The following is a 26,492-nucleotide window of genomic DNA, read 5'->3' on the forward strand; positions in this document are numbered from 1 at the left end:
GAGCCATCCTGGGAGTGAGACTAACTCCCATGGCAGATTCTCCAGCTGGATCCTTCCTCCCACTTACAGCCCGGGTGAGGCACACCGCAGGTCATGAGTCAGCCCTGCATTATCCCCCTTTACACTTGAGGGCTGGAGTCCTCAGAGGATGCAGCAGAGCGAGAGTCTAACCCTCCCTAGACTCCGAGCTGCCTCTATAAAGAACACAGATCCGATTTCCACTGGTGTGTAACCTCATCAAGAAGTCTGTTGTAACTCTAAGAGGAGACCCTGCACTCTGGAAAGAAACACACTCATCAAAAACCCTAGTTTGAGGCTTGGGATTCAGCAGTTAGGAGTACTTGCCTAGCATTTTTGAGACTCTGGGCTCTATTCATAGCATCCCTCTCTCAGAAGAGCTCTGGGTTTACACTCTAGTCCTACAACTTCCTAGCTGTGTATCCTTGCTTGAGTAATTAATTCTCTCTGGGCTTGTTTCTTCCTCTAAGAAATGGTATTGGGATTATAAGAATTAGGAAATTATTAGGACTAAGACATGTGAGTGCTTAATTTAGTACATGATATAGTGTGTGTGTGTGTGTGTGTGTGTGTGTGTGTGTGTGTGTGTGTGTGTGAGAGAGAGAGAGGGGGGGGGGGACGGTAGGACAGTGCATCTGGATTCCCAGGTTGGAATGAACTATCAAGTTCATCTCCAGGCCTTTCTGTCACAGGGAAAGCCCTAAAGCAGGTTTCCTGTTGGATGGCAGTGGGCAGGGAGCTGTGATTCTCTGAAGTCACATTACCAGGAATTGAACCTGTTTCTGGTGATAGAATGAATGACATCCTGCCCACCTCAATGGGTGTGGTGGGAACCCCTAGGAGGGACACAGCACAAGCATTTTGTAAAGTTGTAAGTCACAAAATCAGGGTGTTTTCACCCACCTCAACATTCTTACATGGCTTCCCACTGTCCAGAGAGTCCCAACATGCTAGGGACAAGGTGACTTTAGGGGTACTGTTAGAGGAGAGTGGGGAGAGGTGATCCCACAGAACTTCAAAGCAGCTTCATCCCTCTGTTGTAAGATTTAGGGTTCTGTATAAGTCTGTGTAAGCTGTGTCTTTCTCTCTTTGCTTTTCATTTCATTTCTTCTATCCTTTGTTTCCTTCTTGTTTTACAAGCCACAATCCTCTGTGCTGGTCTTTTTTTTTTTTTTTTTGGAAACAGGGTTTCTCTGGCTGTCCCTGGAACTCACTCTGTTGATCATGCTATTCTGGAACCCAGAGTTCTGCTTGGCTTTGCCTCTCAAGTGCTGAGATCAAAGGCCCAGCCAAGCTGTTTGTTTTTTGACATATAGCCCAGGCTAGTCTGGAACTCACTCTGTATTCCAGGTTGGCCTCAACAATTCAGAGATCCTGGTATCTCAGCCTCTTGAGTGCGGGATTACAGACATGTGCCTCCACACCTAGCTCTAAAAGGAATTAGGAATGAAAGCCGTGTGATCGTCAAGCCATGGCCTTATGTACTAAGCACCTGAAAGGCAGTTAGTCTAAATTGAGATGTGCTATTCAGTTTAAAAATCTGAAGACTTAATAAAAGAATATAAAGTATCTTAGTAATAATTATCTTATATTGATTGTATGTTAAAGCTGTTTATTTATTTTTAAATTTAATGTGTGCAGATGTTTGCCTGCATGTATGTCTGTGTACCTCATGCATGCCTAGTACCTAGGGGAAGCCAAAAGCGTGTTGGATTCTCTGGGACTGGAGTAAGTTGGCTGTGGGTCCTGTGGAAGAGTAGCTAGTGCTCTTAACCACGGGTCTGCCTCTTCAGCCCCTTGTTTGTGTGTTGAGCCGGGTCTCTACGTGTTACCCAGCTAGCCTCAAGTGACCTTATTTCTCAGCTTCTGAAATAGCTAGCATGCATCTGAATAGAGTCCAGCTCTGAACCATTTTTAATATACTGAGCTGTGTCTGGAAAAACGTCCCAGTGGTTAAGAGCATGTACTAGTAAAAGACTGGAATTGGATTGCCAACACTCATGTCTCATGGCTTATAACTGCCTTAAACTTAAGCTTCAATGGATTCCACACCTTCTTCTGGCCTATGTAGGCACCTGCGTTCTAGTGTACACACACACACACACACACACACACACACACACACACACACACACGCATTTGAGGCTGAAAAGATGGCTTTGGAGAGATGGCTCAGTGGCTAAGAGCACAAGCTGGGATCCAGGTTCAATTCCCAACCCCCTCGTGGCAGCTTACAACTGTCTGTAACTCCAATTCCAGGGGATCTGACGCCCTCACGTAAAGGCAAAACACCAATGTACACACAATAAAATAAAATATTTTTTAAAAGGTCAGGTGCAGTGGTGCACACCTTTAATCCCAGCTCTAGAGACCTGATCTACAGAGCAAGTTGAGAAACCCTGAATAAAGAACACAAAAAACTCAGAAATTTTCATATGCTGAGCTAAATAAAAATGTATTTAAATCAATTTTACCTGCCTTTTTTTTTTCCTAAAAGTGTCTGCCTCTCGGATGGTTCTTTGCAACAGTGGCTGCCAAGAGCTACTGGCTTTCACAGTGTTGCACAGGAGTTTGTGTAATAGCAAGAGGCAGAGTACTTGCGAGTCAACTTTACAGACAACCTGGAGAGCTTAAGTGGCTACTCGAGGTCAGCCAGCTTGCAAGCTTCCTATCTGAAACGCACCCTAATCAGCTCCTCTAAACCACTCCGAATGCAGAACCAGGCTCCAGCATGCTCCTTCCAAGTAAACCCCGCCCTCGCCCACCTTGCCTCCCTCTCCAACCGCTCCTTCGGTAGGGCAGACATTCTCTTCCTCCTATCCGAGGCTTTCCTGAACCGCCTTCGTTTTCCAAACCCCTACTCAAGGCCCCAGAGAGGAAGGCTGGAATCCTGGACCAGGTTCCTACCTCCTACCCGCTGGGGCTACAAACAGGAGGAGGACTTTCTCTTCCGGGCGGTTCGCCCGGGCAGATCCCTGGGGAGGGGGAAGGAGAAGGGAGAGGACATGCGGGGAGCACGGTCCCCTCTCCTCTCAGCTCCTGCCTGCTTCGCCCCTCTACGCTCCAAATGCCGTAAGAAACCTGATATCCCATCTCCGAGCCCCGGGCTGTTGCTATTTCTACGTGACGGAATTAAGCCGGTTCGAATTAGAAGGTGATATTTCATCTCTAATTGGCACGTTCAAAGGGCTCCTATCGCACTTGGCGGCCCCGGGACTGTGTAATTAAACAACAAGGTGATCTGAGTCACTTAGCCCGGGCTAAGTCGCCGGCAAGCGCCCGGGTCGCCGCCCGGCCCGCAGGCCGACGTGGCCATCCCGGGGACCAAGGTGTCCTCCGCCCACTGGCCCCAGGTGTTCTGGGGAAACGGATGCCCAGCCCAGGCGCCAGAGATAAGATGCCGGCTCGAACCCCGCCCTGCCTCCGTCCCCCACCCCCCGGAAGCTGCGGCCGGGGACTGGCCGCGAGCGGGCTGCTCGTGCTCGGCGGCGCCCAAGTCCCCGCAGCCCAGCAGAGGAGCGGGGTGCGGGCCCGTATCCCCGGCTGGCCTGGCAGCCTACCAGCCGCCCCCGGAGCCCGTTGCCAACCCAGCCTCCCTGGAGAGAAGGAAGGGTGGAGGCAGGCCTCTCCTCTGCTCCAGGCAGGGATGAGTTAACGTCTGCACAGTCTGGGAACCGTGGAAAGGCCTTGGCTCCTGCCGGTCTCCGCCGCCCAGGCCGCTGCGGGAGAAGCGGCTGGAGGGCCCGGCCGCCCCCTGGTGGGCATGCGGGGACAGGACAAGAAAGGTGCCGGGAGGGCCTGCGGTGCTGCTGGGAAAGGTCTGCACCTGACACTACTCCTACCGGCTTCTGCAAACGCCTTCCTGTGTTTCCTGGCCGCACTGAGTGATCATTCTGTCTCCTACGTAGGAGATTTGTACCGCTCCCCTTCCAAAATGCCACCTCAGCCTGTGGAGCTCTGACTTCAGAATTTCCTTTCCTCGGCCCAGAAGTGCAAGAGATGGCATCAGACTACAGATATTATTTTATCTCTGCAGATATAACAAGAGGTTATAGAAATCCTATCTTACTCAAATGAGAAAATTCAGGTCTGAGAGATGAGGTAGTTTGCTTATTCCTTACAGCAGGCTGGGTGTCCCACCCATGCTAAAATGTTTCCTGTCCATACTCAGTTCTGTTGTCGGTGAGCTTCATAAAGCAGGGGACTGATTCTGTCGCTCTAGTCAGGAAAGCCTCAAGAGAAAAGCTTCCTTGGGTCTCATCAATGCCTTATCAGGATGTGTTCTGGAGCCTAGACTTTGTGTTATTCTTTATCCCAAGTCTACTTGGCCAGTTCACACTTGTAGGACACAAGCCCCCTTCCTTCTCCCTTAAAATAACCCGTCTCTTTTCCCTAAGCAGGCCTGTAACTTATTCCCTTCCTCGTTTTACCACAAATGGTTTGTGCATTGGAAAAGTGTGTGTGTGTGTGTGTGTGTTCATGGGGTGAGGTCATAGGGTATTTGGGAAATGACACCTTTCATTCGATTTTGCTATGAACTGAAAACTGATCTTTAAAAAGTCTATTAAAAACTGGGTGTGGTGGCACATGCGTATAATCCCAGGACTTGGGAGGTCCAGGAAGGAGGATCAACAATCAGCCTGGTCTACCTGAGCTACCCTGCCAACAAACACACACACACAAAGTCTATTAAGATTTTATGTGTAAAGCAGAGCATAGTGGCACATGCCTTTAATCCCAGCATTGGGGAGACAGAGCCTGATCTACATATGGCGTTCCCGGACAGTCAGGACCACATAGAGATCTCATCTCAAAAGCAAAACAAACTATATAGAGAGACCATATAGTCCATAGTAGTTTTGAGTGAAGAAAAACATTTGTATTGTAATAGTAAATGAAAAATCATCATTGCTTTTTATAAATTCAAGATGAATATATATATATATATATATATATATATATATACATATATATGCATGCTGGACGTGTATTTTTTTAAAGATTTATTTATTTTATGCATATGAATACACTGTTGCTGTCCTCAGACACACCAGAAGAGGGCATCAGATCCCATTACAGATGGTTGTGAGCCACCATGTGGTTACTGGCAATTGAACTAAGGACCTCTGGAAGAGCAGTCAGTGCTCTTACCCACTGAGCCATCTCTCCAGCCCCAGAAGTATAATGTTTACTTGGAAAGTATATACATACCTAAAATCCTATTTTATCAACCTATGGAATGGCTATCAAGGGATAATTAAAGGAATACTTAAGGCTCACTCCCTGTGTGTGCACAGCTGCCGGAGTATAGAGTGTAAGCTCATGACCTCTTCCTGTTACTCTATGATTACCCTCCTGCCTCGGGTGTGTGTGTGTGTGTGTGTGTGTGTGATGCTAGGGATTGAGCCCAGAGGCCTCACCCATACTAGGCATACACTCTACCACCAGGTTAACACCTCCATCTATCTATCCCATTTCTTTATTGGTTGAATGTATCCTCATGGCAAGTTCAAGTCAGGCACATACAAAGGAGAAAGTCTGCCACAGCCCTGCCCTCCTAAAGTTCAGGGTCAGAACGCAACAGGAAGAAAGACTGTGAGTAGACTCGGGGCTTGGCTGTCAAGGGCCTTCCTATGGGCATAGCCGTAGTACATAGGACCTTCCTCTAACTGGGAAAAGACCTGCTAGAGAGCCCTGAGATTCTTGGCACAATGGCTGGCAGGAAGCCCAAGAACTACCTTGGGCTCTGAGGAAGAAATCCAACCTTGCCTAGAAACTTAGGAAACAAAAAGCTACCTCCCATCCCAGGATGAAACTCAGCACCGATGGGGCAGGGGCCATAGAGACACAACCACAACCAGTGAGCTCTGCCTTGGGTCCACTCTACTGCTATGTGTGTCCATGCGCCCCAGTTATCCCCTGTCACCTGAGCAGGCCATATACTAGACTGGTTGAGCAGCTTTCCCAAAAGGACAAAGTGACACAGTAAGCTGGCCTAAAGCCTGGGGCATTTTTTTTTGTTGTTATAGTTTCTTGTCCTCTAGTTTGAGGCCATCCCAGATTCTTAGAGAAACAGCTTTTTACTCTTTCTGTCCCCGCAACCCCCATCGTCTTTTCTCTCAACTCGGTCTGGAAACGTCCAGCTAGGACTATCTGTTTCCTAAGAGCTAAGTAGTTCCATCCCTGCCTGGTACAACCCACGTGTCATCCCAGGTCAAATACAGGCTCCAAGGCTCAGTCGGATTCTGCCCTACAACCAGGAGAGGGAAGGATAGGCCCCCTTCACTCTGGAGGCTTGGTCTGAAGCAGATAACCCTTTGAGCCCTCAGCCCCCCGCCCCCAGCTCTCACCTGGCTGGTAGACAGAAGGCCGGATGCTGGCAGTGGTTACGACCCGAGGCTTGGGTGCAGGGGCAGCTGGACCCTCGCTGTAGCTGGTATGGGCAGAGGGTGCTGGAGAAGCGGCGGCTGCAGGACTGTAAGCAGAGGCCTGTGGCCTGGAACCAAGGCAGAAGAGTTACAACAAGAACAGTCCATTGGGCTCTGGTATCTAAAGTCATTCCAGGTTCGCTGTCTGATCTCTAGGCAGGACTATGACAGAAACACCCATTGGGTCACTTCCAGAGTCTAGAAAGAAGCCAAATAGGGGAGGAAGCTACTCCCTGTGGCTAGTGCTGCTACCTTGGGAAAGAAAGAGGGCAGATACTAGCCAGACAAAAGAACACATGGAGAGCCCTTCATCCACAGACAGAATGTAGCAGTAGGACTGTGGATCGAGGCAGAGGGAGCTAGAGATGGTCACAGCTACTTCCCTTTTTCGGATCCCTCTGGCTACCTGCTCTCCTTATTCCTTTATGTTGCTGCTGGAGGAACCAATTAATCTCATGTTTTCTGAGAAAAAAAAATTTTTAAATGTTCCGATGATGTCCATGGGAAGAGGCCTGGAGGTCCCGGCAGCTCCCAGCAAACCCACTATACTTGGTTCCTGTTGCTTCCTCCTAGTGGCTTAGCTGTCAAGACCCTAGAGCAAAGCAGCCGCTTCCCACATGTGGCTCAGGGACAATGGTAGCAAAGAAAGAGGGGGACAAAACTGTCCCAGTTCTTTGCCCTGGAGAAATGGCAGGCTTGGCCTCTCTCTTGGGGGAGCAGAAGGCTCCAGGAGCTTCCAGAGCCCAGTAGCTGCTTTCTTCTTGCCTGATGCAGTGTTTCTCAACCGTGCTTGCTTATTCAGCCTTTCTCTCCATTTCAGACTAACTAATGCCTTGCTCCTGCTACATATCGTATATTCTAAAGGGGACCCTTGACCATCCCCAGCAAATGGGTCATTGGTGGGGTGTTGGAGAAATGAACCCCTGGAAATATGCCCTCAGCCTTTGGCATTGTGGGCTTTGTTTGTTTTGTTTTGTTTTGTTTTGTTTTGTTATTTTTCCCCTACCTCTTCCCCATGGGCCCACTGGACCCAGGTAGGAATGAAGGAGGAAGGATTGCCTTCTTGTCTGGGTCCCTAGAAGGGATGGCCGTGGGATGATAACCTATCACTAGTAGCCTGAGTGGATCCAGGGGAGACTGGATGCTGTCCCAGCCAAGCCTGTGCATCCTTCCCTTCCCTTCACACCACATTTATAGTGAGGGCTTCCTGTCCTCTGTGGCTAGATCCCTGTGTTAAGGCCAGAGGAGTAAGCACACAGGTAGACAGGAAGGAAAACACGGTGTGCGAAGGGTGCTTAGCTTCTACCGCAGCTGGATAAGGCTAGGGGTCAGTGGTCAGGGCCAGACTCTCCCACCACTGGGAGCTACATTGCCAGCATCCTGGATTGGCATGGGGAAAAGGAAGCAGAGCTGAAGATAACTAGTGACGGGCCGAGGTGGACATCCAAGGAACTTCAACCCCTTTCCAGGCCATGTGTGAGGAAGGGAGGTATCTGTGCTCAGAGTGCACCTCTGGCCCCTTCTACTGTAAGCCCAGTGTCCTCTTCAGCAGTGAGTGTGCAGGCCTGGACACCGAAGCCTGGAGCTCAGAGCTGGAGTTTGCCCTTCAGTGAGAGGCAGGGTCGGGGCTGGACCGCTCACAGGCTTCAGCCCCGACACTTCTCTTTCCCTGTGTAAATCGGAAGGCTTCCCCCTTCTCCACATTTTTCACTTTCACCAAAGTTCCTGCTCTAGGAAGGAAGCAAGGCTCTAATGAGAAGAGAGTCTGACAGAGGCAGAGGAGAGGCCATTTTCTTAATCCTGTCCTAGGAAAATGGGACAGGACCATTCTAGAAACCGGGACCAAGCTCACCCTCCAATGATTGAGTTGAGCTGCAGCAAGGCTGGGCTTGGCACCACGTGGGATGCTGGGAAGCTGCACCCTGACTCTATGCACCCTGACCCAAAGAGGCATGTTTTCCCTGGAGGCTGTGGAATCTGGGTCCTGGCTGGAAACAGCAACTAGACAGTTCCTGGAAGCCTGGAGAGGCAACAGGGCCAACACTGCTGGCCACTCTGGAATGACTCATCTAGCTACGCTGCCTCTTCCTCCTCCCCCTCCCTCACTTCTTCCTCCTCCTCTTCTTCCTCCTCCTCCCTGCATGCCCCATCCCTTTGGCCTCTCTTTTGGTGGGTACCCAGGAAGGCAGGCTGAGACACAGGGATTCGGAGTACTTATTTTAACTGTTTTGTGTGCACTAGGTGTTTCATGTACAACTCTTTTCAAGAGTGACCTCAGTCTACACGTGCTTCTCTAGACACCTTAAACTGACAAGGATAAGGAGATTCAGAGGTGAAGGCACTTTCTCAACATTTCAAATGGGAAAGCTCTCAACTGAGAAGAGAGTTCAATTCCACTACACGAGGGACCTCTGAAGTTAGAATGCTTCCACATCAAGAGAAGAAAGGGCTGGGTAGTGGTGGTGCACACCTTTAGTTCCAGCACTCAGGAGGCAGAGGTGGGCAGACCTCTGTGAGTTTGAGGACAGCCTGTTCTACAAAAAAGTTCCAGGACAGCCAGAGCTACACAAAGAAACCCTGGGGTGTGTGTGTGTGTGTGTGTGTGTGTGTGTGTGTGTGTGTAGGCTCAGTGGTCCCACCTCCAGAGAGTCTTCCTTGATTTCCTCCAGGCATGGACAATAACTCTCAAGTTTCTTATCTGAGTTCTAAGAACAAAGACTATGCGCAGGATTCCTTTGTGATGGGTGTGTGTGTGGTGCATTACTGTTCATGCGAATATGCGTGTGTGTGTGTGTGTGTGTGTGTGTGTGTGTGTGTGTGATTTTTATCTATCACTAGAGATGTTTCTCGGGGGTGTGGGGCAAAACAACAACAAAACCCTCTCACTAATCATGGCTCGTGCATCCCATACAATAGATCCCAGCTTCCCCTTCACACTCTGTAGAAAGCAGCACCAGTCCCGGTTGGTTTCCTTTGAACCCATTAAAGACCTAACTGCCCGGATCCAGCTGTCCACCAATCGACTCAGGGTGGCTCCTTTCTTGTCTCCTTTCCCCACGGTTAGGTCTGGCATCTGTGGGCCAGTTACCTCGGATTCTCCACGGGACTTGCGGCAGGGCCTGCAGCAGAGGCGGCAGCAGCATGGGTGGCAGCAGCTGTGGCCAGGGTTGGCGAGGCCGCAATGGGAGAGGCAGCAGCGGGCGACTGGGCAGAAGCAGGCAGCAGCGGGGAAGTGGCCTGGCTGGTGCACACTGGAGCATGCTCAATAGGGGTGCTGATGAGGTGGGGGATCAAAAAGACAACAGGTCACATGGGCCCCAGGTCTGGTGAGGGGTGGGCAGGGGTGGGTGGAAAGGACAGTCTGGCAAACAATAGGATCCAGGTGTGTGTGTGTGTGTAGGGCACACCCTCTAGGTGCTGGGAGAGAGCTCTTCTCAGATCCTAGGAGTGCATGATTAGACCTATGGGAGAAGAGGGGTCTGACAACTTAATCTTGGAGGGATGTTTACCCCTCTGTTTCCTGTACTTCCTGGAAGGTCTTTCTTTCTCAGCAAACTACAGGGCAGTGGAAAAGCATATTTAGGTATCAGCCAGACCCCTCTCCTATCTTGTTTGCCTTTGTCCCTTCCCTCACCGCTTGTGTTTTCAGTCAGGAGCATATATTTCCTCTGGGGAGGGATGCTTTAGCCAAAACAAACAAACACAAAAGATATTTTGAGTTTGAAAGTTTGATCTAGGCTCTAGATCCATGAGACCCAGACAATATGGCTTTTAGCCCAGGGCACTGACTGCAGATGGACAGAAGCTACCCTGGAAAGCAAACCAGGGCTATCTAGACCAGAAAGAGGTAATGTGGTCAAGGATGGCTCAGGGATACAGAAACCTGTGCCCCTTTTCATGCCATTCTCTGGGGGGAGCAGCAGGATGTATGGAGAGAGGACCGGTAGAATATACAGTGCTCAAAGATCTTCATGTCACTAGGTAGCCCAGGCATGCTACACAGTCAAACACGACACAACCATGGTTCTAAGCACCTGGAGATCTGAAGGGTCTTTCTACTGGAAACGGAGGAGCACAGCCCTGCCAGTTGTGGAGCAGTGTGGTCAGGTAGGCTGGACATACCCAGCACCAGCACACGCCAGTCCAGGTAGACCAGATACCCACATGCATCCACCTGAATGAATGCCTGTGTATTCTGTGTAGACTGTCCCCAGAACTTCTCTAAGACAGAACAGTCAGAGTTTAGATTGTTGGGGTTAGTTCTGCTTCCTATGACCGGGACAGCGAATACAAATTCAATCATAGGGCTGGAGAGATGTCTCAGTCAGTAAAATGCTTGCTGCTTAAGCCTGAAGACTGAATTCAGATCCCCGGTGTCCACATGAGAGGCATAAAAAGCCAGGTGCGGAGGCCTGGAATTCTAGCACTGGAAAAACAAAGACGAGAATCTCTAGGGTTTGCCAGCCATTCATTCTTCAGGTTCAGTGGAAGACTCTGCCTCAAAACTAAAGTAGACAGCAATGGAGGAAGTCACCTGATATTGACCTCCTGCTTCCAGACACATGCACAGAGATGTGCATGTGTGTTTGTGTGTGTACCCTTTCCCCAGCAAGCATTCATGACACCCCCACTCTCCCACACAAACCATGAGAAAGCAGAAATATATAATCCTTTCCTTTCCCTCCCTGCCTTTTTTTCTTTCCTTTCTCTCTCCCTCCCTCCCTCCCTCCCTCCCTCCCTCCCTCCCTTGTATTCAAGTAATTCTCCTGCTTCAACTTCCCTGTTAATTGGACCACAGGAAGGTTCCTCCACACCCAGATCACTCTTATATCGTTGATGCCATTTCTACTTGCAACACTCGTGAGAGATCAAATGGAACTCCTGCCCGCATGGTATAGTAGCTCCCACAGCCCATGACGTTCAGTCACTGACTTCATGTTCCCCCCCATTGTGTCTTTAATGTCTCACAACAGCCCTCTAATGGGGCACCATCAACCCTACTATTTAATAATAGAGGAAATGGAAACAAAATTCATCTACTCAAGGTTCTGGAAGTTACCCATCCGAACAAAATGACCGAGGGTCATTCTGACTTGAAGCCCTAACCGGTATTTCTCAGAAGAAAGAAATGTCTTCTTGAGGTCAGCCAAGTAGATTTTCTCTCTGGTCAAAGGAAGACTCTTACTGGATATAAGTAACATCTCAACACGTCCCTCTTCCAAGTGTGCCCGTGTGCTAACCTTTCATCCTTTAACCTCCCTGGGTGATTAGCCTCATGGGTCTCATCTGGAGATGAGGAACCTGAGGGTGGGAGACATTGCTGCTCTGGTGCAATGCCACATAGCTAGGCAGACTGGTGGTACACACCAGGAATCCCAGAATTTGAGAGGCTTTGTGAGTTTGGGGCCAGCCTGGGTTAGATATACAGTGAGTCCCAGAACAACCTGGGCTATCATGTGAGACCCTGTCTCAAAACAAACCCAACAGAAAATATCACAGAGCAGTTTCTGGTTAAGTGTGGAGTGAGATTGGATCTACTATCTAGCAAGTTCCCTATTAATGCTGATGCTGCCGGTCTGTGGACCACACATGGAGTAGCAAGTTGTTAGATACCCCTGTCTGTCCCAGACAGGAATGCAAGGGGGCCACAAGCTGCTTCCCAAGGCATCCCCTAATTGGTCTCCATCCAGTAAGAAAAAAAAGAGGTACAAAGCTGAATGAAAGGATTAGAGCCGGAGATGTACAGAGAGCTATGTGATGGCTATGCCATAGGGAACAGCACATTTGGATGGGTAAGAATGGTAGCCATGTCCTTCCTGAGTCTTTCATGGCTTAGCTGTCAGAGAGGAGGTCTTGGGCAGCCTAGTTTACAGGCCTTGAGCAGTTCTGTCCTTGACACATCTATGAAGCTGTTTGCCCAGTCTCTATGAAACCCCTTGTTTCTGAAAGCTGTGACTATCCCAGAGAACCTGTAGCCCTTGAACCCTGTCAAGCTGGCTGTCAAAACCCTCCGCACAACATTCCCAAGTACTGGAAGGCCCAGGATGACATAGAACCTTGTGGCTCTCCCTGGTCCCATCCCACATTTCCAGTGGAACACTGGAAAGTGAAGACCTTGCCCAGGATAAGAGTGATGGAAATGTCCAGGCCGGGCAAAGACAACATTGGCCTTGTCTGTCCCCTTTGTACCAGGTTGCTACCTGACCAGCCTATCTGCAGCTTTCCCTAGCAAGAGTTCCAAATGAACACTGGATTTCAGACAATGCGTTTGGAGCTGGTGTAGGCCCCAGAAAGATTCACCATTGACCACAGGACTGGGCAAGGGACACAGAGCATGCACATATGCCTGCTACTCTGAGTTCTTGCTGAGTGCTTCCTTTCTAGGCTCACTCTCTGCAGATACCAAGAAGCCACCAGGGTCTAGAGAGGGAAGATGACACATCAAAGTACATCCAGAAGGATCTTGGGGTCTTGTTCCAGGTCAGTTTCTGCATGAAGATCCATGAGTCTCCAGAAATTCCAAAAAGCAGGCGCCAGCAAGCAAGCATTGTGGAGAATTTATGCAGCCTTGACTTTAGTCCTAAAGCCCATGAGATCACCCTAGCCAGCCAGGCCTACAGCTTACAGTTTCAAGGCTGCTTCCTGCCTTTGTCATAGGTTCAGATTCCTGTTTTCTTTTCTTCTCTTTTTTCTTTCTTTTCTTTTTTTTTTTTTTTTTTTTTTTTTGGGGGTGGAGATAGAACCCAGAGCCTTACAGACATGCTAAGCACGTGCTCTCTCCCCAAACCCATAATTCAGTTTAAATACCTAGTTAAAAATAAAACCCACGCAAACTAGAATCAGATGCTTGTGGCTGCCTAAGGAAGAGCACAGCCCTGCCTAGCTGTGGTTCCCCTTTGCAGCTCATGTTTTCCTCTGTCTGGGAGGTATCAAGGTGGACCCGAGCCCTCACTCTGTGTGGTCGCCCTTGGCGGTGGGAATTGGAGTTTTGTTGACCCGGTGGTTGGCGACTGTGGTATGGCTGGAATAGCGGAGGTGTCAAGCCTTGGGATTTGTGGTCCCTGGACTTGGGTTGGAACTGTCGGTGATGGTGATGCTATGATTGGTCCTGGTTCTGTAAAAGGGGGTTGCCATGGCTAGGATGTCAATGCCGCCTATGTTAGCTGAGACAGTGAAGTGTGATGATGTCTGTTGATTGGATGTCGAGAGAATCCCATTCAGGTGTTGGTCAGAAAATTGTTTATGCTGCCCTCCACCTGGTCAACTTTCTGTCTTTTGGCTGAAGGAGTTCAGCTGTGCCACTTTGTTATGAGGCCAGAGTCCCCATTATCTTCTGGTCTTTGTTAGTGTCACCTATCAGCTGCAGTGGGCAATGGGAACAGTTCTCTGCAACATTTACCCACTCCACTTTACCCTCAAAATAAAGTCAAAATCCCATAGCCTGGAACTCAGTATCTGGACCACTGCTCTCCACGGCTGCCTCTGCATTCCATGCATCCTGGTCAAAATGATTATACTGGTATCTGCAATCCCTTTCTTCTCCACTAGCCTCTCCTTCCAGGAAGCCTCATCTCATCCACCAATCAGAGGGTCCCTGACTGTCCATGATATCAACCTTGCATTGTGGTTACAGTTACATTGTCCCTTTCCGAGTCTGTTAGCATTCACAGTAGCCAGGAAGGAGCCTCACTCACAGACTTAGGATGCTAAGTGAGAAGAACTCTCCTATTTACCCAGAAGGCCTTGGCCTGGAGCCATACAAGGTGCTGCTCATAGCGGTCTGGAGGAAGTGAGAGGCACTGGGGTGTTAGAAAGCAACTACGAACATTTTAGAGCTTTGACTGATGGGCTCCAAGAGAGCACTAACAGGCTCGGGAGCTGGTGGCAAGATGCTTAGAGTCCATCAACTTGCATGATCACCTCAGGTCCTTTCCCATTCACAGCATACCCACTGCCTGGGACCTATATTACCTCTCTGAGTCTGGCCACCTCCTACCCTTGGGCCTTGCAAGTCATCAGTTCCAGCTTGTCTACATGAAGGAAGGTGTCCTCCCCATGTGCACCCCGCAGCCAGCATGATGATGGCTTGAACCTGACCTGGCTCTGGCATCAGGCTGTTAGAAGAGGGAAGGGGTGGGAGGCTAAGATGAAACAGGCTGGTAGAGAGACTGAGGAGAGCATCTCAGCGCTGGATAGATAGATGTGAGCAGCTTCCCTGGCTGGTTGTTCCGGGTGAGCTCGCCAAAGAGAGTGTTTTCAGACAGCAGGAGTGGGAACGGGGGTCCAGTCATTCAGCCACAGAGAAGGCAGGGCATCCTGAGGATTGGTCCTCTGTCCCTCCTCCATTTTCCAAATGCCATTACCCTTATGTTCCCAGCCTATGACTCCATGCAGTGAGGGACCAGGCTGCTGGCTGGGCAGTGGGTAGAGTGCTGGCTTTGAGATGGTTAGCTTTGAGACCGCTAGCTTGTTGATGAGTGCTAGAGTCTTTCAAGCCGAAGATGTTCTGGTTAGCTTGGCTAAATGCTCCAGAGTGTAGCACAAGGCCACAGGTGGGGCCAGAGAGCAAGACCCAGCTGGAGGCCTTTCTCTACATTCCTGGCATCAAGACTCTGCTAGGTCTGCTTTCCATCTCCTGGCTTTCCTGTAAACTGCCCCATTGTCTAGGAGTGCCCATTGAATTACTTCTCAGACCACCCAGACAAAAGGTGAGGGAAGATGGCGCCACCTGTCAGTCAGAGCTGTGTGTAGAAGGAGAAGCCACAGTCCTGGGGTAGCCCCCATCCACACTGCCCATAGAACCCCAGTGTGGACCCCTCACCCTGGAATCCTTAGCCTGCGGTGTAGGAGAGTAGCATTGAGCACAGCTGCGCTAGGGTCCACATGCTGGGCAGGATCAGCACATCTCCATTGGCCATACCTGTCCTCTCTGTCCTAGACACTGTCCCTGAAGGCCCTCCCAAGGTGGGGTGCAGGGCACGCATACAGGTACAGCAGGTTTGGGGCTTGGTTTGTTCATTTCAAATCCTCTTTATTTCAAAACAAGCATGCTTGTATGTACATGAGAAAGAACTATGAAGCCAGCACACAAGTATAGAGAAGAGGGTGCCCACCCAGGGGCCTGATCTGCTCGTAATGTGTTCCAGGTGACTGTGAGTCCAGATGCCAGAAGGGGTGGGCAAATGAGCAGTGGCCACTATGTTTTCATTGTTTGGCAGTGTTAGGCCAGCAAGCCCTGTTATGTCCTCTCTGGACTACAGCTAAGGGTTTGCATGAGGGGGTGTACAGAGACTCCACTTGTGGGAGTTGGGATGGTCACCCTGGATTGGGGGTTGGAGAGGTAGGAAGTACTGGGCCTCAGCTGTCAGCTCTGGGGTGGGCAGAGAGCAGGAGTGCTACAGTTGTCTACCAGAGGTGCCCCCAGCACAGCGTTCATTATCAAGCATCACCATGGGGTTCACATGCCAGATCTGTGTGGGAGAGGGGCGGGGGTCCAGCCTGCCAGGGTTCAGGGGAATCCAAGCAGCCTTTTAGCTTTTAACATTAAGGATTTGGGCTGAAAGGCCGTGGTGCCAGTTGCGCAATTTGGCAAAACGTGGGCTGTTACGTTCCGTTTCAAACCTTTCCCTGTGGCACAGAGACAGAGACGTGGAGAGAGAGAGAAAGAGACAGAAACAGAGACAGAGAAAAGAGAGAGAGAGAGGGAGAAAGAGAGGGGTTAGGGAACATGTCCACTATCTCCCTGCCTGAAGCTGGGACAGAGGGACAGATAGGGAACTGGTTTAGGGATGTGTTGCCATACTTGGGGTACTTTCTAGAGGGCAGGCTTGCACGGAATGGGGCAAGACTAGAGTTCTGGTGCAAAATGGAGGGACCAAAGTCCCTGCCTTGCTGGAAGGAAAGGTACAGAGTTGGGGCCTGGTTAGAGGGTCAGTGGGCAGAGTGGGCAAAAAGAGGCAGGACCCCTGGCCCACTGGGGCTAGGGCTGGGCAGAGCTGCTTTGGCAGTAGGCTCTTGGAACTGAGCTAAGCAGGCAGGCAGGCTCTGAGTAGACTCTGTCCTCTAGCTGAACACTAAGAAGAAGGAACACTTAACTTCAATGATGAGACCTGTCACCTCCCTGTCTGCCTGGCATTCCTCACCTTCACCACCTCCAGAGAGAAGCCTTCACACCCCACCCAGGGCTCCTGGAGACCCAGTTCTGAGTACTTTCTAGAGGGCAGTTCTGAGCACAGCCTAGGCCTATCCAGTTTACAAGCACACACACATACTCACTGCCACAGAAACAAAAGAACAGAACCTGCTATTTCCTGCCAGTGGGGCCTCTGGGAGACTCAACCACAGCTGCCCAGGAGAAGGCACAGTGCAGGCACCTGGTGGCCAGAATGTAGAAAGGGAAGAGGTGGGGCAAAGGGGGGGGGGTAAGGAAAAGCCAGCCAATGACGCTGGGATCCAAGCCCTCTTGGCAGAACGGGCTCTAGCTCCTCCATAGCAGAGAAACAAACTGGTAGCAGGCATCACATTTAACCATAAATACAGGGCCCTCGACTTGAATAGAGACACAGTTAAAAAGCAGTAGTGTTGGTGCTGCTGTCCAGAGGTAGCCCTGTAAAGAGTTAACTAAATCAAAAGCTAAACAAAACTCAAAAATCTAACTGCTACGTCCTCGTCATGGGATGCTACTTAAAAGTAAAAAGGAACAACTGAGCTACAGACTGGATAACCTTGATCCAGATGGTTTTGGACTATTTGCACATATATAATGAGGTATCTTGGGAACCCGGCATAAAATTCATTCGTATCGCATATACACTTTATACAGACAACTTGATGGTAATGTTTAATGGGGCTTCTGTTTTGTTCTTGCCACCACTGTAGTCCTGGAGACTGAACACATCTAAGGCTACCCCACAGTACTCGTACATAGGCAAGCCTCTGCCATGCTACATCCCAGCCTAGCATCCGTGTCTTTTGTTTCTGTTTCTCTTTTGAGATGTCTTGATATGAAGCTGTCCTGGAACTCTGTAGACCAGGCTGGCCTCAAACTCAGAGATCCGCCTGCCTCTGCCTCCAGAGTGCTGGGATTAAAAGTGTGCAACACCACACCTGGTCCAATAGCTGTGTTTTGAGGTCAAAGGTAAAATCCTCTACCTTTGGTGTTATCATGGTGCCCAGAAAGCTTTTGGGTTTGGGGCGCTTTGTATTTTGGAATCTGAGTGTTCATTTGTGAATTTGTACTGGTTCATTCAACAACTTGGATAAAGTCCAAGGGAATTTGGCTAATGGGAAAAGCTAACCCTAAAATGGTTATATACTATATGATTCCAATGCTGGTCAACAGAAAGGTGTGTCTGTCTGTCTGTCTATATGGAGGCATGCAGAGTAGCCTTAGATGCGTAACAGTTTGTGTGTTGGGTTGAAGTAATGTCACCATGATCAATGTGACATTGTGCTATGATGTCATAAGGCTTTGTTGCTGGAAATGGAAGTGGAGACAGAAGACAATCTGGCTGTCATTTTGTTTGTTTGTTTGTTTGTTTGTTTGTTTTTCAAGACATGGTTTCTCTGTGTAGCCCTGGCTGTCCCAGAACTCGCTCTGTAGATCAGGCTGGCCTCAAACTCACAGATATCTGCCTGCTTCTGCCTCCCAAATGCTGGGATTAAAAGCATGTGCCACCACTGCCTGGCATCTCCCTGTCACTGCTTACAACTGCAAGTAAATTGGCAATTATCTCAAAATAAAAAGTCCAATTTAAAAGTAAGTCACCAGCATGCAGGAACCAGGAAACTTGACTCTAGGCAAAGCCAGCCTTACAGCTCTGCATAGTCATAGTCACCTAGTCCTGGTCCTTACAGCCTCACACCCCCACATCCCGGAGGTCCACTTTCCCATTGCTTGATCTGGCATATTCTCACACTGCTCCTTGAGTCCAGCACATTGGAACTCTAGAAGATTGTTGCACAAATTTGGGGGTCTGCTAAACACTGGTCCAAGCCAACCTTTTCATTATACCAAGAGGCTCAGAGATGCCCACGTGAGTAGTCCAAAGCTACACAGAAATTCATCAGTGAAACTACCGTGTGGGTGCTGGGCCTTTCCCCTGACTCTCTGAGATCAAGGTGAATGGGTGAGAACAGAACAAGCAGAGGCCTTGTGGCAAGGTCCACACCGCCCTGCAAACACTCACAACCTTCTCATAGAAACAATGGAGGGGCCAAATGAGACAGGGCCACTTGCCACCTAATTTCCAGTTCTCGAAAAGCCCACCTAGGCTCAGGGATAGTTTGTCATCAGTGTTCAATGACAAAGTGAAGGACAATTCTAGAACCTCTGTGAATCTAGTGAATGTACTCTGTTTAGTACTGTTGGGAAATTCTTTGCTAGCCAAAGAACAGGAGGATGAGGGATGAACGGGGGGGGGGGGGGGGGGGGGGAAAGAGCAGAGAGAAGAAGGAGGCCTGCTGGTTCTGCTTAGACTCTGGTGCTTGGAAGTCCCAGCCTCCAGCTGTGGCTTTCAGACTTGCCAGGGAGCCAGAATACTTGGGGCCAATGTGGGAGGAGGGACGAGCAGGGTGGTAGCTGTCATCAACCCACAGGATGGATCAGAGGGCCCTGGGAGTCAGCTTCTAACTCTGGAGTCAGGGTGTGACTCTGACCACTCAGAAGCAAGTCCCCTGAGCAATATGAAGGCGGCACACAAGGGACAAACATGCTTTCTTCTGCTCACACGGCCACTCGAGTGAGTGAGCCTAGGGCCCAAGTGGCTGCAGACTCTACTTGTTCCAAGCATGATGGAACTAGGGCATGCGCAGCCTCTGCCCCAGAACCCCTGGCTACCGGAATTTGGAGACAGAGAAGGCTCTGTCAACCCTCAACAAATTAAAGTCCGAAAAAGAGACAGAATCAGGAGCCTTGCTCCCTCTGCTCCTGTGGGGAGGGTTTGCTGGAACCTCAGGGGCCTCACTGAAGGACCTGAATCCTGGGAGGAATGGCCTGGGGCTGAGGGAGAAAGCAGGCTGAAGCCTTTTCTTGGGAATGTTTGCCAGATTTTCTCCCAAGAAAACTCTATGGTGGGTCCTGCTAATGTTCCAGGGTACACAGGAACCAGGTTAGCTTTCCTACTGGGACTCCGTCCTTCTAAGCACAACCAGCTGGCGACGAGCATAAGCTTAGCATGACTGCTGTGCACATGGGACAGGAAGAGAACACAACGTGGCCAGAATAGGTGGCAGAAGCCATGAAGGAGGAAGGATGGTGTGTCTTATGGGTGTTGGGGGGGGGGGAAGGCCTGCAGTTGACTTCCCAGTGGATAGAACCTGGGCTATAAGCTATTTACTGTGTTGGGGAAGCAGCATAAAGACCCCTATGTTGACTCTTTGGGAAAGTCTGCATTGCTTCCTGGGACATCTATGTGGGTGGTTTCAGTGAAGAGGGTGGGAAAAAAAAAACACAGAAATAGCATGTAAGGTCAGCAGAGCTCCGGAGGACTAGGGAGCTGAGAACTCAACCACATAGAGCAGCTGGCTCGCCACGTCTGCGCCAAATGCGGCGAGAGCATCTCTGGCGCTCTGTTCGAGATGCGCTCCAGGAGCTGAGGGGTTAAGCACATTTCCGGGATGACATCATGCCACCCTTAGCAGGCCTGGGAGGAGCACACTCCCAGCCAAGAAGTCGGAGCAGCTCGGGTTGGCAACGATACAACCATCCAAAGCACAGGGAGTCCCAGCTGGCCCGAGAACTCGCCTCTCCTAGAGTTCTGTGGCCATCATGTGTCGTTAGCAAGTACGGAAAGCTTGGCTCATGGGAGAACATGCCTTTGAGTCCCAGACCCTCCCAGAGAGACCACCACAGGACTCACTGGCCCCAGACAGACTGTCCAAGAAGAACATGCAGATGACATACTCACTACCGCAAGTAGACAGATAATCACACAGGCCCCATGCCTCACCATGGAAGGCCCTCACAGGTTCCAGTGGGTTTCAAAACAGCCATGCCCCACTCATGCCCAGGTCTACAGCTCCTAAGAGGGCACAGGCAGTAGGCAAGTGGTGGCGCCCCAGACTTGCCACTGACCAGGAGGCCGTGCCCTGAGATGCCTATACAAGCCCCTCCTTGTGCCGAGGGCGCATACATTCTTGCAGCTGCTGTTATATTTCAAGCAATTTATAGAACTGGTGCTTCAGTGTCTATATGGGCAGGAGAGTCTGGAAGTATCCGTGCCTAGTGTGGCCCCCTGTGTGCCTGCTCACAGTGCCAAGCCTTTAGCCTGACTAGGGGACAAGCCCAAAGTTGAGTGTGCAGGCGAGGCATGGGTCCACTGCCCTCACCAAGAAATACGTCCTTATTCTCCAAAGCCCAGTGAAGGCCAAAGCAGCCCTGCCTCTGCCCAGTAAGGGAGCCAGGATCCTCCTCACTCCGGTCTCTACCTTGGTGACCTGGGAAAGCCACCCTAGCCTGGGTCCGTGGAGAGCCCTTGAAGGGCTGAGCTTTTCAAATACATGAACAAGAAAAGTTCTTTCCATGAGTCATGTGGCCTGGGGGGTACCCGGGGAGGGACAGGGTTAGAAGGCAAGGCCATGGAACCCAAGACTAGGCACCTACCTTGACCTTCGCAGAGCCTCTTCATCAGGGTCTTGCACTGCGGGAGAAGAAAGTTGGTCAGGAGGACTCACAGCGAACATAGGAAGAGGAAAAAAAAAAAAAAAGCCACGAGAGCTTTGTGGACAGTTAAGTCCCTAGGAATCTGCCAGGCCCTAAACACTTCCTGTGCCATCTTGTCAGTGGTGGCATTGAGCGTGTACGTGCCAGGCCTCTGCCAGGGAGAGTTGAGAGGGCACGATGTAGTTGGGACGGGGTGGTCAGAGAAATCCTACAGGTCCTCTCCTCTCGGCCCTGAGCCCATCACCTTGCTGGAAGCCATATGACAAGGCATCTGTTCTTGTTGAAAGTTGGGGGTTAGAATGGAAGATCCACCTAGGGGCCGGAAGGCTCTCTATCGGTGTTAGCTAAGGGCAGGCGGCTTGGCTCCTCGGCTTCCGTAGGCTTTACTTCTGAGCTTCTATAGGCTTTAAGACTGTGCAGGAGCTAGGGCCTATCTTCATCCATCACCCTCCCCTAGTCACACTTAAATGCTTTCACTCACTGTATTCTGTCCCGGTCATCTGGGCCAGGATGCGGAAGGAGCGAGACTGCAGGTTGGAGGACCGGCGGGCCCACTCATCAGCCTCATCTTCCGGCTTGCTTTGGGTTTTGATCACAGCCTGGTACACAGGAGAGGCGCTGTCCACCGCCAAGTCTTTCACAGGGAGGCTCCTGTAGGTTGGGAAGGGGTGTGAGCAGAGACCAGTCCGGAACTCAGACCCTGCCACCCCCACTCTGTTCCCCCACTGCATCCCTCCCCCCGCATCTGTACCCCCTGTTTTCATCACTGCTATCAGAAGAGCTGAGAAGCCTGGGGGTTCGGTGCTCAGGGGCTCAGAGGTCAGGGGAGGCCCAGTGGGAAAGCAGCTTCTTGCCCATGGGCTTCTAGCCTTCCTGTTGGCCCTACTCCAGTGCTAATCCTGGAACCTGAATTCCCACCCCACAGGCTGGAGTCCCTATAGGAAAGGAGGAGGTAGGTCTTCTTGAAGTGATTTTGACTTCCCCGAGCCAGCTCTGCGAGGGGCAGGGTGAGAACAGCCTGCCTGAGGGACCTGGAGGCTCGCTCAGGAACCATCCAGAGGCCTCCCCACACCCACAGATCCAGACAGGGAGCTGCCAATGGCTTGCTGCTGGAAGATGCCTGGGGTTTCTGGCTCAGCTGCGGGAGATCAGCCTGGCTAGAAAGAGTTATGAGAAACAAAGCAGGAAATTGTGTTGGGCCCTGGGCATGATCTGCAGGGGTTATAGTTGGAGAATGAAGTTACAGGCATGGTCTGTGCCCCAAAGCAGCATAGTCTTATGTGGGGAATCTGCTAATATCCCCTTAAGCTCCCAGGGTCTGACTTGCATAGTAGGTGCTCAAAAGACTTAGCTGAATAATTTTTTTTTTCAACTCCAGATCAAAGCCAGCAGGGATCCCAGAGCTCCTCAGGTGCTGGAATTTCTACCTGACTCAAGTTTCATAGGTCAGACTGTGAATCTGTGTTGCCCAGAAAACCCCTCTCAGATGTCAGGGAGCGCTCAGAACAAGCCTATGGCAATAAACCTGCCTGCCAGCCTTTCCTCTTAGAAATGTTGAAACTGAGGTCCAGAGAGCCCAACTGAGTAGCTCCAGGCTACAATAAACAGGAACACCATTGAATGACAACTTAGGTGACCCAGTTCCCAGCCCAGTGTTCCTTTTCCTTTTGTTATTATTAGTTTTGCTTCATTATTGTTGTTGTTATTCAGAGTCTTGATATGTAGCCTTCTTTGCCCCAGTCCCCCGAGTACTGAGACTGTATACTTCCATACCTGGTTTGCCCAGTGTCCTTTCTGTCAAGTGTTCTATAGTCAGGAAGCTCAAAGCCACACCTGCCTACCAGGGACTACCTAGCTCAGATGCTCTGACCACATGAAGACCCAGCCCAGCTGAGGCATGCCCTATCTTGTACCGTCCTGCCTGGCTCCGTCTGCCCTGTCCTCTGTGGGGACTGTCTAGCCAGGACAGGATCATCCTAGTACACAAGTCAGGGAGCTGGAAAGAAATGGTCTAGTCTCCCAGGTTTGGTTCCTTAGGCCTGGCTCAGGTTGAGCTATGAGGGCAGCGAAGGAGAAGGGGTGGAGGTCCTGCCCCTGCCCCTGCCCCTGCCCCTGCTCCTGCCCCCACTTTCCTGAAGTCTTTAGCCTTGAGAGCTAGGTATTTTAAGATTGTGAGTGAGATCGATTATGGGTCCTGCAGATACCTCTGGGGTCCATCCAGGGAGAAGCTCATAGCTGAGAGAGAAACAAAGGAAAGACTGGGTTCTTGTTCTTCCTGCAGAAAGCTGGAAGACCTTAGGAAAGACTGTAAGGATTCCTAAGGTCTTTGGGCACAACCAGATCTGTTTTGGTTTGGTTTGGTTTGGTTTGGTTTTTGAGGGTTCTAGAGACTGACTTCCTAGAGGCTCCTCTTACTCTCTAGCACTAAATGAATAGCCCAGTGTGCCTTGTAACCCCTTGTGTGCCACGTTCCAGCGAAGCTAGGAAAGACTGGGAAAACCTCACCAAAGCATGGCAAGGAAAAGGCAGGAATGAAGCCTCAGCCTGGGGTGGGCGCACCGTGAGTGCCATGACCCATAGCCACATTGGCATGGGTGGACTCCAGAAAACAAGCATCTGTCTGCGTGGGCTGGAGAGGATGTCATGTGGCTGAGAGGTGGGTGTGAGGAAAAAAGGTGGACAGAGCGCACAAACTGACCACTTGTCCTCAGACACATCCCACCAAACCCGCACACCATCCTGCAATGAGACAGATGACAAGACGGACGGACGGACGGATGCTGCAGGTCTACTTACGCCAGCGGAGACGCCCTGCCAAGCGGAAGGAAACCCAGCCGTGAGTGCGCGTCCATCATGGGGTAGCAGAGGGGCAGCGCACACAAGAGAGCGGGGTTAGGACCAGAAATGAGTTAGGGGGGTGGGATGGGTGAAGGAGGAAGAGAGAGAGAAAAAAAAAACTGTCAGTGAGGAAGGAACCGTGGAAATAACAGCAGAAACGGAACACGTTATGGCCAGGAGGCTTCCTCACTGCGCCATAGCGGCATCAGCTCAGCGTGCTTGAGTTAAAAGGAAGGGGAAAGGTTGATCCTTTCCAGGCACGCTAGCAATGAGAGGCACGGAAGGGAAGGGGACGGGTGGGAGACAGCTAGATTAATCAACAGAGCACCATACTCTCCAAATCACAGGCGCCTTGCCCTGATAGTAGAATTCAATAATAGAAGTTTTCCCAGTGTATAGAAAATACAGTGTGATGAGCAATCCGTCCATTATTTTCCATTTGACTTTCCTTTGGAGACGACGACTATTTTTAAGGGCACACCAAAGACCATGCGACAAATGTTAGCCGGAAATCCCTGTTGGCTTTTGGGCTGAGTCAGGCAGACATGTTTTTTTGGGGTATATATGAACTAATGGTTGTTCTTAACAATTGCACGGTCATTTTTTTCTTTTTTCTTTTCTTTTTTTCTTTGAATGAGTGATTTAAGTAAGTAAGCACAGCCCAGATGTCTGCAAAGGGCTGCAGTAATGAACAGGTTCCAGGTTAGTGGCTGCAAAATAGACAACTTCCGCCCCCTGGTGGTCGATGAAAAGTAGTGCCTTTCCGAGACCCGGTCAGGCTCTCCTGAAGAACAGGTCTCTCTCAGGATATGCCTAGCCTCTGGCCTCTGCATATACACCACGACCACAAGGGCTTTTGACCTTATCCTGTAGGAACTTCCTGGAATCTTCTTATGTCCCTCCTATAGTATTTGATTTTATAGTTTCAGAAAAAAAGTTTAGTGTACCCTTAGTCTTTCTCTCCTGAATTGTTGGGAATTTCTGATCATCCGGGGATAACATGTTGCCTAGAGAGGTAAGCTCTACACTTTGATATTCCCAAGCAGAACAGCCTGCCCTCTCCCACCTCTGTGCTCTGTGTGTGTGTGTGTGTGTGTGTGTGTGTGTGTGTGCGCGCGCGCGTTTGTGTGTTTATGAACGAAAACAGATGACAGAGACAGATAAAAACAAGACACAACGATAGAAAAGAGACAGAGATAGAGAATGGAGGTGAGAGAGACACACACACACAAAGAAAGAAAGAGGCAAAGATGGAGACAGAAGTGGGGCTGAGGAGAAGATGGGAGCAGAGAGTGGCCCTGTTAATGCTGTACCCTTCTCATCTGAGTTTCTACCGAGTGTCCTCAGGCCACCCTCAACGGTCCTCCACCAAGCTAGTAGACCAATCCCAGGAACCAAGGGCATTTTAAATCCTACTGCCCCGAAGCAAGGCCTCCTGGGTAAAAGTGGAGAAGAGAAGTGCCCATCATCCCATCATGAGGTTGACTGCCAATAGCACCTTGGGTGGTTATTGGCCTCAGGCCTCTTCCAATAATAATTAAAAAAAAAAAAGGCTATCAAGTGCCTGGATCGGTGCTCCTCACTGGAAGAATAAAGCAATTCCCCCCAAGTATGGCTTTATAGCAATGAGGGGTCCACGGCGCTCCCCGTGCTCCTTAAAAGCACCACGGAAGCCTCTAACCAGCCCCTCTCACTGAAGCTTGGGAACGCAGACTTACAATCCCTTTAAGGAAATACGACATTCTGCATTTTTTGCCAGTTCTCCTACAACTGAACTCTGAGGAGAGTTCAGCTAGACTCTGAAGAGAGAGGGCAACACATTCCGGAAGTCCCTGGTAAAGGCTGGACCACCCCCTCCAGTGGCCTGAACCCAGGCGGGTGACTCAAGGTGAATGAAGAAAGCTGGTTCCGTGAGTGCCTGGCAGCCTCCGGGTTCCGGCATGTGGAGTGGGAAGGCGCTTACCCACTGAAGTCACTGCCCTGGGCCTGGGCCTGCCCCGCGATGGCGTCCATGATAGCATCCTGTGAGTACATGCTGATCGGGGTGTTGTACTGAGCGTGGATGATAGTGGCCTTGCCTCCCAAGCCCTTCACTTCAATGGGCTTGTGGGTGGACAGGGCTGAGTCCTTCAGGACGCTGGGGTTGAAGCGTTCCTGGTAGTCAGCACTGAGGAGGGTAGGCAGGAAAAGGGGGAAGGGGAAGAGGGGAGAGAGGACAGTAGGTGACAGTTACATGGGAAGTCGAGGCCAGGGTGCAAGTGGGTGTGGAGAGAGATCTCCCAAAGTTGAGGTCTTGGCCCAAGTAAGTTACCCATGTGGGTTGCCTGGGTGTGGCCAGGAAGATTCTTGGCACCCCCAAGACCCTGGCAGAAGAGCCATCTTTCATGTCCACCTGAATCATCTCTCCCAGCTCCCCTCTGAGGCTCCACTTCAGCCAAGACTCCTTCCTGGGGTCAGCAGGGCCACCAGGCATGGTGCACACTCCCATCACACACAGCACGATGGAGAAGCAGACACAAGAGGGTTTGGGGGGGTTGGGATTGGGA

General features: G+C 50.6%; 1 protein-coding gene across 11 annotated transcripts in view; it reads right to left on the bottom strand.

Moving 5' to 3' along the window:
• The window catches only part of Ldb3 (LIM domain binding 3), a 63,616-nt gene that overhangs the window by 19,110 nt on the left and 18,014 nt on the right, over positions 1-26,492 (bottom strand). For 2 of the 11 annotated variants that reach the window (NM_001039074.2, XM_006519017.4), the window contains 6 exons: positions 25,910-26,113; positions 23,905-23,919; positions 21,590-21,759; positions 21,049-21,085; positions 9,535-9,720; positions 6,369-6,514 (listed from right to left, as the gene is read on the bottom strand). In NM_001039074.2, the coding sequence (NP_001034163.1) occupies positions 6,369-6,514; positions 9,535-9,720; positions 21,049-21,085; positions 21,590-21,759; positions 23,905-23,919; positions 25,910-26,113 (758 nt within the window). Of the gene's footprint in view, positions 1-6,368; positions 6,515-9,534; positions 9,721-15,444; positions 16,074-21,048; positions 21,086-21,589; positions 21,760-23,904; positions 23,920-25,909; positions 26,114-26,492 lie in introns of those variants that run through there. The other 9 variants (NM_011918.4, XM_017316019.2, NM_001039072.2 and 6 more) reach the window with 8 other exon arrangements.

Source organism: Mus musculus, chromosome 14 (genome assembly GCF_000001635.26).
Source record: "Mus musculus strain C57BL/6J chromosome 14, GRCm38.p6 C57BL/6J".
Classification (NCBI taxonomy): domain Eukaryota; kingdom Metazoa; phylum Chordata; class Mammalia; order Rodentia; family Muridae; genus Mus; species Mus musculus.